The following is a 14679-nucleotide window of genomic DNA, read 5'->3' as shown; positions in this document are numbered from 1 at the left end:
ACAACTTCGTAAACATCTAGTTGTTCGAGGATACAATAACAACATTATTGATAGCGCTTTCGAAAGAGCAAACAAAACTAGTCGCCAAGAACCTCTTGAGTACAAAAATAAGAATAAAGCAGCTAACAGAACACCCCTTGTACTTACTTACCATCCTGATTTTAAAAATGTGTCATCCATTGTTCAGAAGCATTGGAAAATTATAGAAAATGATTTAAATCTAAAAAAAGTATTTTCTTCACCACCAGTCATGGCCTTCAGAAGACCTAAAACATCCGTGACAAATTAGTGACATCTGTATTAACCAAGCAGCCTAATCCATCGCCCGGTTGCTACAAACAATGTGGTCGAAGGAATTGTTTGTGTTGTAAAGCTGCCAATACAAGCAGTTCTTTCATCAGCTCCGTTACTAAACAAAATTATACCATCTACTCTAATTCCAACTGTAAAACGGAGAACTCAATTTATATATTAACATGTGACACTTGTGGCATTCAGTATGTGGGAGAAACAATGGACAAATTTAATATTCGGCTCAATAACCATCGTTCATCGTACAAAACCAACAAAAACTGTCCTCTCACAAGACATCTTCGTTCAACGAAACATCCTTTTGATAATGTCACTTTCCAAATTATAGAAGTCAACACCGAATGGGACACCACGGCGAGAAGGAGAAGAGAAAACTTTTGGATCCACCAACTCCACACTTTAGAACCTGATGGTCTTAACGAAAAAGACGAAAAAAGATACAGGAAAGATAAAGAATAATTTAAAACAAAGCATCGTCCTTTTTATCCCGTAATATTGGCCAATGGACGTTGCTAACTTCAACTACAAATTATGTATTTTTAAGGTAGCTAAATCCAAGTGCAACATGTACATTGAGCTGCAAAATTTTCTTATTTTCAAAGCAGCTAAATGCAAGAGGTCATATACATTGAGCTGCAAAATTTTCTTATTTTGAAGGCAGTTCTGTGCAACACAGACGTTGAGCTGCAAAAGTTTCTTATCATGTATATCCGATTTCACCTGGATAGATGCACGCTTGATAAAGCTAGTTGGTCTAGCGAAATATTGCGTTTATTTTCATCATTTTGTAAATATTTATACATTCTTATATTTACATACTAAATAGTGTGTTAAAATTACATTGTTAGGCAATCTATATATATAGATATATATATACTGGTCTAGCGGGACGGCTGCAGTGCAGGCGATTTGGTGTCACGATATCACAGTAGCATGGGTTCGAATCCCGGCGAGGGAAGAACCAAAAATTTGCGAAAGCAAATTTACAGATCTAACATTGTTGGGTTGATGTTTAGACGAGTTGTATATACATTATGTACACAGCCATGTATCACCATCATTGATGGCGATCCGATGGATACATCTGTTGTAGGGTTGTCACTGACTCAGACGTACTTATGAATATAATTATTTTCTGTGACTGTATCTTACATTAATTTGTAGGATCCTTTACTATAGATAATTTAGCTGATCTGTAACAATAACATCTTCATGCCTTATATATCATGTACTGTAGTACGCCGCTAGATTAAAACTGACGTGGAAAGGTAACACATGCCCACCGAAAGCTCTTTTTTTGAGAGCCCAGGTGGTCGTGTGGTCTAGCGGGACGGCTGCAGTGCAGGCGATTTGGTGTCACGATATCACAGTAGCATGGGTTCGAATCCCGGCGAGGGAAGAACCAAAAATTTGCGAAAGCAAATTTACAGATCTAACATTGTTGGGTTGATGTTTAGACGAGTTGTATATACATTATGTACACAGCCATGTATCACCATCATTGATGACGATCCGATGGATACATCTGTTGTAGGGTTGTCACTGACTCAGACGTACTTATGAATATAATTATTTTCTGTGACTGTATCTTACATTAATTTGTAGGATCCTTTACTATAGATAATTTAGCTGATCTGTAACAATAACATCTTCATGCCTTATATATCATGTACTGTAGTACGCCGCTAGATTAAAACTGACGTGGAAAGGTAACACATGCCCACCGAAAGCTCTTTTTTTGAGAGCCCAGGTGGTCGTGTGGTCTAGCGGGACGGCTGCAGTGCAGGCGATTTGGTGTCACGATATCACAGTAGCATGGGTTCGAATCCCGGCGAGGGAAGAACCAAAAATTTGCGAAAGCAAATTTACAGATCTAACATTGTTGGGTTGATGTTTAGACGAGTTGTATATACATTATGTACACAGCCATGTATCACCATCATTGATGGCGATCCGATGGATACATCTGTTGTAGGGTTGTCACTGACTCAGACGTACTTATGAATATAATTGTTTTCTGTGACTGTATCTTACATTAATTTGTAGGATCCTTTACTATAGATAATTTAGCTGATCTGTAACAATAACATCTTCATGCCTTATATATCATGTACTGTAGTACGCCGCTAGATTAAAACTGACGTGGAAAGGTAACACATGCCCACCGAAAGCTCTTTTTTTGAGAGCCCAGGTGGTCGTGTGGTCTAGCGGGACGGCTGCAGTGCAGGCGATTTGGTGTCACGATATCACAGTAGCATGGGTTCGAATCCCGGCGAGGGAAGAACCAAAAATTTGCGAAAGCAAATTTACAGATCTAACATTGTTGGGTTGATGTTTAGACGAGTTGTATATACATTATGTACACAGCCATGTATCACCATCATTGATGGCGATCCGATGGATACATCTGTTGTAGGGTTGTCACTGACTCAGACGTACTTATGAATATAATTATTTTCTGTGACTGTATCTTACATTAATTTGTAGGATCCTTTACTATAGATAATTTAGCTGATCTGTAACAATTACATCTTCATGCCTTATATATCATGTACTGTAGTACGCCGCTAGATTAAAACTGACGTGGAAAGGTAACACATGCCCACCGAAAGCTCTTTTTTTGAGAGCCCAGGTGGTCGTGTGGTCTAGCGGGACGGCTGCAGTGCAGGCGATTTGGTGTCACGATATCACAGTAGCATGGGTTCGAATCCCGGCGAGGGAAGAACCAAAAATTTGCGAAAGCAAATTTACAGATCTAACATTGTTGGGTTGATGTTTAGACGAGTTGTAGATATATATATATATATACAGTGCAGGCGATTTGGTGTCACGATATCTCAGTAGCATGGGTTCGAATCCCGGCGAGGGAAGAACAAAAAATTTGCGAAAGCAAATTTACAGATCTAACATTGTTGGGTTGATGTTTAGACGAGTTGTATATACATAATGTACACAGCCATGTATCACCATCATTGCTAGTGATCCGATGGATAAATCTGTTGTAGAGTTGTCACTGACTCAGACGTACTTATAAATAGAATTATTTTCTGTGACTGTACCTTGCATTAATTTGTAGGATCCTTTACTATAGATAATTGAGCTGATCTGTAACAATAACATCTCCATGCTTTATATATCATGTACTGTATTACGACGCTAGATTAAAACTGACGAGGAAAGGTAACACTAGGCCACCGTAAGCTTTATTATTGTGAAGCCAAGGTGGTCGTGTGGTCTAGCGCACCGTATACAGTGCAGGCGATTTGGTGTCACGATATCTCAGTAGCATGGGTTCGAATCCCGGCGAGGGAAAAACAAAAAATTTGCGAAAGCAAATTTACAGATCTAACATTGTTGGGTTGATGTTTAGACGAGTTGTATATACATAATGTACACAGCCATGTATCACCATCATTGCTGGTGATCCGATAGATAAATCTGTTGTAGAGTTGTCACTGATTCAGACGTACTTATAAATATAATTATTTTCTGTGACTATATCTTGCATTAATTTGTAGGATCCTTTACTATAGATAATTGAGCTGATCTGTAACAATAACATCTCCATGCTTTATATATCATGTACTGTATTACGACGCTAGATTAAAACTGACGAGGAAACACTAGGCCACCGAAAGCTTTGTGAAGCCAAGGTGGTCGTGTGGTCTAGGGCACCGGATACAGTGCAGGCGATTTGGTGTCACGATATCTCAGTAGCATGGGTTCGAATCCCGGCGAGGGAAGAACAAAAAATTTGCGAAAGCAAATTTATAGATCTAACATTGTTGGGTTCCCTCGCCGGGATTCGAACCCATGCTACTGAGATATCGTGACACCAAATCATCTGCACTGTATCCGTCCCGCTAGACCACACGACCACCTGGGCTTCACAAAAAAATAAAGCTTTCGGTGGCCGTGTGTTACCTTTCCTCGTCAGTTTTAATCTAGCGTCGTACTACAGTACATGATATATAAGGCATGGCGATGTTATTGTTACAGATCAGCTCAATTATCTATAGTAAAGGATCCTACAAATTAATGCAAGATACAGTCACAGCAAATAATTATATTTATAAGTACGTCTGTGTCAGTGACAACTCTACAACAGATTTATCCATCGGATATTTATTTTTGATGTTCACTTTATGTCATAATTGCCATTTAGTATCATCTTATTTGTGAATGTAATTTGTATTGAGGCTACGTAAGCTTCTATATTCATTCCGCAAAGTCGCCCTCAGAGGATTTGTATGATTTTATGTTTCCATATAAGCTTTGTCAAAACATCATTAGGAACATAGTGTGCTAGTGACCTAAAACGATATATACACATGGAAAAAAGTATTGCAACACCAAATTGAAATTCAAATTAAAAAAACACTCTTTATTTTTTGTGATATAATTTGTTAGATAGAACTAGTTAAACATTTATTTTTATTTAAATATCACCTGAGTTTAATCTATAAATATCGACTCGATAAGTTCTTTTCCGCACATGCAGCTACTGCACTCGTAAACAATAAAACAGATGTTTTTATCCTCATTGATTTCAACACTTTAAATAACCAAGTTTATAAAGTTATGTGATTGACACCTTGTAATTGGTCATCCACAACTCATAACTGCAGCAAGATGGCAGATAACCAGCATGAGAGAAGCAGATATTTCGCTGTGACAATTACATGTATTGTTGGTCATCATCATTCCACTATAAGTCGTTTTGAGAATAAAAATCAGGCAATAAACGATGTTTAAGACCTTCCGAGATCAAGAAGACCCCCTATAACATCTGCTAGGGAAAATCAAGCATAATGAAGGTTGGTCAGAAGGAAATCCATTGCAAACAATACAATCCTAAAAAAAGAGTGATGACCATACAGGAGCCTTAAAACAAGAACTGTTCGAGATCGGCTCATCGCTACTGGTTATCGTGAGATAAGACCATTTCGGGGACCTTTGCCTACGAACAAACACACAGTTGCCCGCATCCAATATAGTGCAGAGCTCGCCAAAGTTGGAAACTAGCATCGTGGTGGAAGATCAATTGTTCCAATGGAATTCGGTTTATCTTCCGTGGCCCGATCGTAGCCCAAATTTGAACCATATCGAGCATATGTGGGACACTATTGGACGTAAAATACACGAAAGGACACTCCAGTTCAAACACGTCATGAAATAAACAATACCCTCCGTCAGGAATGGTTGATGAGACCTTAGCAACAAATTAGTCGACTTATTGCAGGAATCAGAAGACGTTAAGATGCGGTTATCCGTTGGAATGGAGGCTGCGCACAAAGTACTAATTCTGTGTCGTGTAACGGTCAACCATGATGTGAACAATCATCTAAAATTAATTTTGAAATGTCTGACATTCTAAAGTTCGTCTACAATAAAAGTTGTAAAATGAATTTTTTTGGTACAAAAAAAACACTTCATTTTGTTATAAAAATTTTGGTTAGATGAATTTTTGTTTCATACATTTTTTGTTCGTTTTAATGCAAATGTTATCATTAACTTAGTTTCAATAGTATTTTACAAATATTTTATCATATTCCATTCAAAATGAGAGGCTGATTTTTCAAGTTTTAAAAAATCAAGGTGTTGATATACTTTTTCCATGTGTATATATAGAGAGAGAGAGAGTCAGCAAATTCCATACGCAGTGGTAGCGAACCCCATAGTTATATATTGTATTCGATCACTAGCACACTGTGTAACGAGTTTATCTTATCGACTATCGTAACATATGGCATTAGACTATTGATCTATCAAAGTGATCAAGTTTTCAACATCAAGACCCTACTTCCATTGTCTACACACAAACAAATGCCAATAATAACAGCTAATTAGTTTTCAATGTGCCTTCTGCATTTATTCAATCTTTCATCATTAATTTCTTCAACTGTTGTCCTGGCGAAACATTTCAGAATTTTTTTCGGCGCCGACATGTTTTTTTTAAACGGACGTTACACAACTACTAACCGTGTATTAAAATAAACCACGCCTACTAACCCATATGAAATATACACGGTCTACACGCGGTTGTTTTTAACCAATTATATTCATAGAAATATATAAGAAGGTAAGACAAATCGTAATATTTCAACTATCAAGAAGTGCAGCATTCGTGATCGGGTTTTATATCGTAGTAATGATTTATTATATTTCCAATATTTTTGTTTTTTGTTTTTGTTTTTGTGTTAATTTTTGTTTTGTTTTTGACGTTATTTCATTCGGGCATAGTCTTACGGTGTTTATGTATCCCAATTCGTTCGCTGTCCCCGTGTCTATAGTGACAATTTGGATTTGAATGCGCGTAATCTCTGTTTTACAAGTAAATTATCAAATCAGTAACCACAAATTACTTAAAACCATTACTAAATTCTTCAAAGGTACAAAGCTTTGATTGGAAATATTTTGTTTTTTTTGGCAGGATTGAGCGCTCACAAACCTGTCTGAACTCGCAACATTCTTTATGAGCCTGCTCCATGTCAGTAGCTCAGGTGTTGTCGTTTGTTTATGTCTGTCATATTTGATTTTTGTAAATTGTTTTGCTATAAATCTGATGCCTGGCAGTTTTATTTTCGCTACTTTCGCGATAAGTTAAAATGTGGAAACGCGAAAATATATTATAACTCTTGCATATGTTTTTACGAAAATTGATTCAAAGAATAAAGACCATCTATTACGTTTACCAATAGAACACTGTATACAGTGTGATTTTAGAACAAATGTGTTTCAAACGACACATCAATATTACAAATTAAAACTTTAATTCTAAAAGACAAGCAGTTGAAGAAACTAAAACCTTTATGTCATGACAGTCAATAAATATGAAATCTTTTATAAGGAATCAAACATGTTTTATATTCTCATATTATCATCACTCTTGACAACTAAGTCAATAGAACTTTTAATTATTTTTCAAATGATAACCACATTTAATCTACTGTACTTATTGACATGATCAAAAGATTGACTCATTAACCGTATCATCAAAATTTCTTACTAATTAGATAGCATTATTTTATGATAGTAGTTTGTGTGTTTTTATAAGTTAACATAAATTTAGCATTAACTTTTACTTAATATAAGTCAATTTACAAATAACTTGTATCGATGAACCGACGAAAACTGTTCAGTTTGTTGTTTAGACAAGACGTTTTGTGCTCGATTTTCAGCAGTACATTAATGCTACATATACAACAGTGCCGTTTGAAAATCATATAATGGACCATCAAATTGAAGTCAGGTTCATGTAAAACATGGCCGATTGAAACTCACTGTTATTTCTTGATCCTGGTCTTTATCGTCCGTTTTTTAAAAACAATTGTTTATTGATTCAAAAAATATTTTTGAACAGCCATTGCACTAATTTCCTTTACATATAATTTCCTTTACTCATGCACTGTGAAATTCATACTCGTAATCTATATGTATTTAAAACAAATGTAATTCTGAAGTAAAGGATGTATATCTATGTCTGTTTCAGATATCAACTGCTGTCAATGTTTTTCATACCATATTGTTATTGCGCGTTACATAAAAATGTTCTATGCAAAGTTTAACTATTTGAAATAATTAGAATACTGAAGTATCAGAACTGAACATTAAATTGACTGTTCAAACATCCAGAGATCTTGAGTTCGTGTTTATGCTTCTTCTTTGTTCAGTAAACAAACCCTGTTTTATTATTTTTGTTACTGTCATCTATAGTTTTGTATGAATGGCTCTGTTCAATGTTTGATTTAAGAATAAGCGAGATTTAAGATTTAGCAAGATAAGATCATGGATATATATGTATATATTTGAAGAACAACACTTTTTGTTTAAACTGTTTTATGGTGCATAACTTATGAACAAATACAAATGGTATGACTTTTGCCAGTAACTGAACTGACTTTAATCCACCAAAATGCTAGGAATGCTTTATCTGGCATCATATCTTATCTTTGATATAATAGTATCGGTGGTCCAACTTTTTTTCTTTTTTTTAAAACAAATCTTCTAAAATTACAAATACCACTATAGAAATATTCTTTGACTTGGCAGATTAAAATATTTTTTTATTCAGTAGAAGCCATTAAAAAAAATGGCGAAGAACTTCCAGATAATATGGATAAATCAGGTAAGAACAGAGTATGTTAAAGTAGTCTGCTGTGTTGCATGTTATCTCGTTGAAGTTGTTAATGGTGAACATTCTCAATTATATTCATGTTCATGCTTTAAAAAAGATAAACAGTATGCACTGCATCCTTAGTTTAATTGTTAACATTTATACAATTATTATGCAACGGCCGAGGTGGCATAATAATAGTTATTATTTGTGTGTACCATTCATGATTTGTATCCACAGCGGTTTATCAGAGCAAAATATTTCTGTCAGTGCTCATCAACTCGGTAATTTTACTAAGTATTCTAAATGATTTAAGAATTAAGATAAATGTTGGAATTTGTATGATATTATTTATGTGGGAAATCTTGTGCAATGTAAAAATCAGAAGATGTGATATGATTTCCAATAAGACGACTATAAACCAAAGTTCAAATTAAGTGTGTTAGCAATTATAGGCAACGTTACGGCATAAAACAATGAGAAAACCCCATACTGTATAGTCGACATTAAAAATATGAAACAATTCAATTAAGAAAGTCTTATTTATAGCAAAACAATTTACCCAAACATAACTTACAACCGCGGGACTACACATACAGAGTGTGGCGGTGTTTAACATATTTGTGAGCGCTTAACCTTCCCCCAACTTGGGAAAGTGGTGTTATATCAAAACATTAAAACAAACTATCACCTGTTGTTGACCTTCTGTTGTTGTCTGTTCTATGGTCGGGTTGCTGTCTCTTTGACACATTCCCTATTTCCATTCTCAATGTTATCAAAATCATAAACACATCTTACAAAAACACAGAGTGGACGTTGCAGGGTACATATCTAAAAGACACAAAGTACAGATATAAGGGTACTCTCAATTACTGACAGATATTTCAAATAATAATTAATAAAAATAGTCTTTCTAAGACTAAAATTGCAGTAAGTACACTTCCAACATCAAATGGTTTTAGTGTAAAGACGTCATTAACAGTCAGAGAAAAACATGAGCTTGTATTTTGCTAATACATATGTATCGGCAGATGTTTATTTTCGTGTTCAAAAGCTCATTCCATAAAAAAGTGTATTGAACGCCTTCACATTATATTATGTGAACTACATAGTAAATAATGCCGATTCAATCAGCAAATGTTAAATTCTCTCATTTAGCAAAAAGACCAAGATTAGCAGAAAATGGGATAATCAAAATTCTAAGTAACGAGGACCCGAAATCAAAAAGGATACCCCCAATGACATTGGTCAGTGCCCGGTCTAAAGAAGTATTAAGCTCTGAAGTTGAGACTGGGAAACGATTGATGGTCCCAGGAGGTGAACATGATGACCCCTCTTTAGACCTTACAGATGGACCAGTAATGGTCCGAGTAGAGCCCAGTACCAGACAATTTTATATTGAACATTATAAGAAGGTATTTATCAAAAGGAAGCTATTAAATTTACATTTGTATGACAATATTTGGATGAAGGACAAAGTTTTTTTGTCTTTTGTTTTCGTACAGTTATGCCTTACCGATTACTCGGATAACCGTACAACCGATTAACCGATTAACCGGTGATTTTTGTTGATGTTTGAAGGCCTTATTTATTGTCCCTACAAGTGTACGTTATTGTAATATGACGAATTGAAGTTTGTCCTTAGGCACTATAAGGCTTGTCTGTGAGGGTTTCGGGCGAAGTTTGAATTTTAATAATCTAATACACTGTATCTACTGTGGTTTTTGAAATAACAACAGATTGAAAAAGGAAAAACTTTCTTGATGTCGTCAAATTGAAAATGTATGTAACCGATGATTCTTTCATTTTCTCTTGATGTCTCAGAAAAAATGTGGAGTGTTTCTATTTGAAATGATAAAGCATGTTACTCATGCTAAGTGGACATTTATAACATTCACTTATATTTGCATATCACAATTTTTGATTTGGCATTTCTTTAAAGTTTGACAAAGCCTTGTACGATGGAGGTTACACATTCATATTTATGTATATGCAATATTATATCAGATCAAAAATAAAATAATGAAATAATCGTATAATTAAATCGGATTACTGATTTAAAGTTAATGTTTAAAAAACATGTATCCTAATTATGTTTACTTAAGTATTTGCCCCGCGCTGATAGCGAAGTGTCTAAGTTCTAATTGATTTTAATTTTCCTGGATAAACAAAAGCAACCAGTATAATAGATAATTGATCCGCCAAATTAATTCCAAATTAATTAACACGACGATCATTTTTGAATAAACCAAAATTATTTAATGATTTAAATACATTTTTATATCTAATCTATTAGAATTGAAAACAGCCCGGTTAACCGGTTACACTACCAACAATTTGACTAGCATTTACATGTACATTAAATGCCGCTATATAAACAGTACTTTTAGGAAACATCACTAATCAGTACATTAAATGCCACTATATAAACAGTACTTTTAGAAAACATCACTAATCAGTACATTAAATGCCGCTATATCAACAGTACTTTTAGGAAACATCACTAAACAGTACATTAAATGCCGCTATATAAACAGTACTTTTAGGAAACATCACTATTCAGTACATTAATTTTTATATCATGTTCAGTAATGTTGGGAAAAAGTTGTTTACAGTACTGAAAATTTCAGTCATTTTTCAGTACTGAAAATTTCAGTCATTTTTCAGTGCTGAAAATTTCAGTCATTTTTCAGTACTGTATATTTCAGTCATTTTTCAGTACTGAAAGTTTTAGTCATTTTTCAGTACTGTATATTTCAGTCATTTTCCAGTACTGAAAATTTCGGTCATTGTACAGTACTGAAAATTCAATCATTTTTAAGTACAGACAGTTGTAGTCAAATTCAAGACCTGATAAAAAAAACTCGGTTATACTATCACAAACATCATAAGCCCCAAGGGGGAGTTGGGAATAGAAATATGGTCACTTGGTCCTGTTCCGACCAGCAGTAAAAAGCTTCCCAAAGTGGGGCGTCCGTCTGGCTGTGCAAGATGTATCAAGTTTGCAGCTACGTCCTGTCAGAATGCATATGGGGAGGTTAAATTTAATGCCTCGTGTAAAGAGAGTGACAAGATCTCTGCATGTTAAGAACCCTTGCAACAACTCTTCCTGTTGCATGGCAAAATTTCTGTCCCTATCTAATATACCTTTATTTTCCAGTGGAAGTCGAAATTCCTCCCGATCATCATCCCGGTGGGCCTCTATTATTACAAGACCTACTAGTACCTGTTGTATTTATTGTTAACTTGTTCTCGTCCTGACCCTTCGTAAAATATTTGCCACTGGACATAAAGCAATCAACAATCAATTAATCATCAACAAATATCATAAGTTGGTTTGGGATAAAAACAAGTATTTTATTTTAAAACTCTTTGGCTATATGTATTCTTTCATATCAACACATAACTCATTGAAGAGGATTCTTTTGATGAACTTTATGACAACATTCTTTATGTGCCTGTTTCAAGCCACGACTTCTCATTTTTGATTGTCGTTATTTTTTGTATGTCATAATTTGTGTTATTCAATGTTTTTGGCGTAGATCAGTGCGGTTTTTTTTCCTTACGATTAGTTTCACTAGTTATCAAGTAGACTTTACAGCTTTCCATGAGCAATTTTGTTTTTATTGTTGATTCATGTGAAAGACGGAAAAGGAGCTGTCATATAGACAGTAAAATTCAATCACATAAGCAACAAATACAAAACCATCAGACAGAGGTCACCAATACAGTTCTTCAATATTAAGCAGTCAGCAACATACAAGAAGTTCTGAATAGCTCCGACAAAAAAAAAATAGATGTCATCTAGATGTACAGCACAATGTCAGAATATCAAACTAAATGTATAACTGCACAAAGACATATCTATAGCATGACTTTGTCCGACTTGGGGCAGAGGTGCATATAAATGTGGCGGGTTGAACCGATTTTGTCGACGGCTGACGGTGAACATTATGGTTATAGTATCCTTGTTATGTTGTTGTTAGTTGGGAGGCATACCAAATCTCCTTGTTTTATTATAAGAACTAAATATGTAGATTATATATGTAGATTATATATGCAGTCGTCTATATTAAAACTGTTGCTCTTTCACACTTTCTTGTAGCACTTGAATTGCAATGAAGTCTTTAATATAGTTCACGTTTCTCCTATAGAAAGATCCTTCTGATACAATGACAGTTTGTTATCAGTAATAATTTAAAAGTAATTTAAAAGAATAAGCACACGTTTCAAGATATTTTTATAACATGAACCTTGGACCAATAAAATTGAGAATGGAAATGGGGAATGTGTCAAAGAGACAACAACCCGACCAAATAAAAAACAACAGCAGAGGGTCACCAACAGGTCTTCAATGTAGCGAGAAATTCCCGCACCCGGAGGCGTCCTTCAGCTGGCCCCTAAACAAATATATACTAGTCCAGTGATAATGAACGCCATACTAATTTCCAAATTGTACACAAGAAACTAAAATTAAAATAATACAAGACTAACACAGGCCAGAGGCTCCTGACTTGGGACAGGCGCAAAAATGCGGCGGGGTTAAACATGTTTGTGAGATCTCAACCCTCCCCCTATACCTCTAACCAATGTAGTAAAGTAAACGCATAACAATACGCACATTAAAATTCAGTTCAAGAGAAATCCGAGTCTGATGTCAGAAGATGTAACCAAAGAAAATAAACAAAATGACAATAATACATAAATAACAACAGACTACTAGCAGTTAACTGACATGCCAGCTCCAGACTTCAATTAAACTGACTGAAAGATTATGATTTCATCATATGAACATCAGGCACAATCCTTCCCGTTAGGGGTTTAGTATCATACCATCATAACATATATGAGAAGAACATAACCCGTGTCATGCCAACATCTGTTTTTAGAATAAATGTGTTTACTTCCGATGCAAAGACCTAATCAGTGACTCAATATTAACGCCAAAATATGCAATCTTTAATGACTTGACAACAGTATCGTAATTATATCCCTTCTTAATAATCTATTCAAAGGTTTTGTAAGTTTCTGAGGTGAATACTGACACCTTTGTGCTTTATAAAGAATATTACCATAAAAAATTGGATGTGAAATACCTGAACGTATTAGAAGTCTGCATGTTGAGCTATATTTACGAATGATGTCTTTATACCGATGATAAAATTTAGTAAATGTTTTGACTAGTTTGTGATATCGAAAACCCTGGTGTAATAATTTTTCAGTAATACATAAATTTCTCTCGTTAAAATCGAAAACATTGTTACATACACGAGCGAATCGTACAAGTTGAGATACATAAACACCGTAAGATGGTGACAAGGGAACGTCACCATCTAAAAACGGATAATTAACAATAGGAAATGAAAAATCATCCCTTTTATCATAAATTTTAGTATTCAGCTTTCCATTAGTGATATAGTTATCAAGATCGAGAAAAGGGCAGTGGTCATTGTTAGTATTAGCTTTATTTAAAGTAAGTTCAACAGGATAAATTTCATTAATATACATACTGAAGTCGTCATTATTGAGAGCCAAAATATCATCCAAATATCTAAAAGTATTATTAAATTTGTTTATCAGATGTTGTTTCGATGGGTCTTTGCTTATTTTTGTCATAAATTGTAACTCATAACAATACAAAAACAGGTCCGCAATAAGTGGTGCACAGTTAGTCCCCATTGGAATTCCGATAATCTGACGATATACGGAATCTCCAAAGCGAACAAAAATGTTATCTAGTAAAAATTCAAGGGCATATATAGTATCAAAGCATGTCCAATTAACATAGTTTTTTTGTTTATTGCTACTAAAAAATTACCTAAAAGAGTTTGAACATATATATTCACATTCTGATTTTTTGAATGCCCATTTAATTAGGTGTGTGAATTTTTTCTTAATGAGAATGTGAGGCAATGTGGTATACAGGGTAGAAAAATCAAAACTTTGAACAGATTCAAAATCACCAATATAAGCATGCAATTTATCAAGTACTTCCAACGAGTTCTTGACACTCCAAAAGTAATTTATTCCACTATTTTCGAAGGCCTTATTTGAACAATTTATTATCAGGTTTTTAATTGTACCAAGTGTGCTGGTAAGAAGAATAGACAATTTAGTAGTTGAACAATGGCTTGAAGACGAAATAAATCTATATTTGTAAGGGGTTTTGTGTAGCTTCGGAAGCCAATACATAGTTGGGACTTTCATTGTATTTGGCTCTGCTTGTAAAGCGGTGGCTAAAAGTTTATGTT

The 14679-nt window shown here is 34.6% G+C and overlaps 1 protein-coding gene across 1 annotated transcript in view; it reads left to right on the top strand.

Annotated features, from left to right (window-relative positions):
* The first annotated feature begins 9546 nt into the window (after positions 1-9546).
* The window catches only part of LOC139500184 (caspase-2-like), a 46729-nt gene continuing 41596 nt past the window's right edge, over positions 9547-14679 (top strand). Inside the window, exon 1 of the mRNA XM_071288922.1 lies at positions 9547-9843. Coding sequence (XP_071145023.1) covers positions 9547-9843 — 297 coding nt within the window. The remainder of the gene's footprint in view (positions 9844-14679) is intronic.

This window comes from Mytilus edulis, chromosome 13 (assembly GCF_963676685.1).
Source record: "Mytilus edulis chromosome 13, xbMytEdul2.2, whole genome shotgun sequence".
Lineage (NCBI taxonomy): Eukaryota > Metazoa > Mollusca > Bivalvia > Mytilida > Mytilidae > Mytilus > Mytilus edulis.
This window is presented reverse-complemented; position numbering and strand designations above follow the sequence as displayed.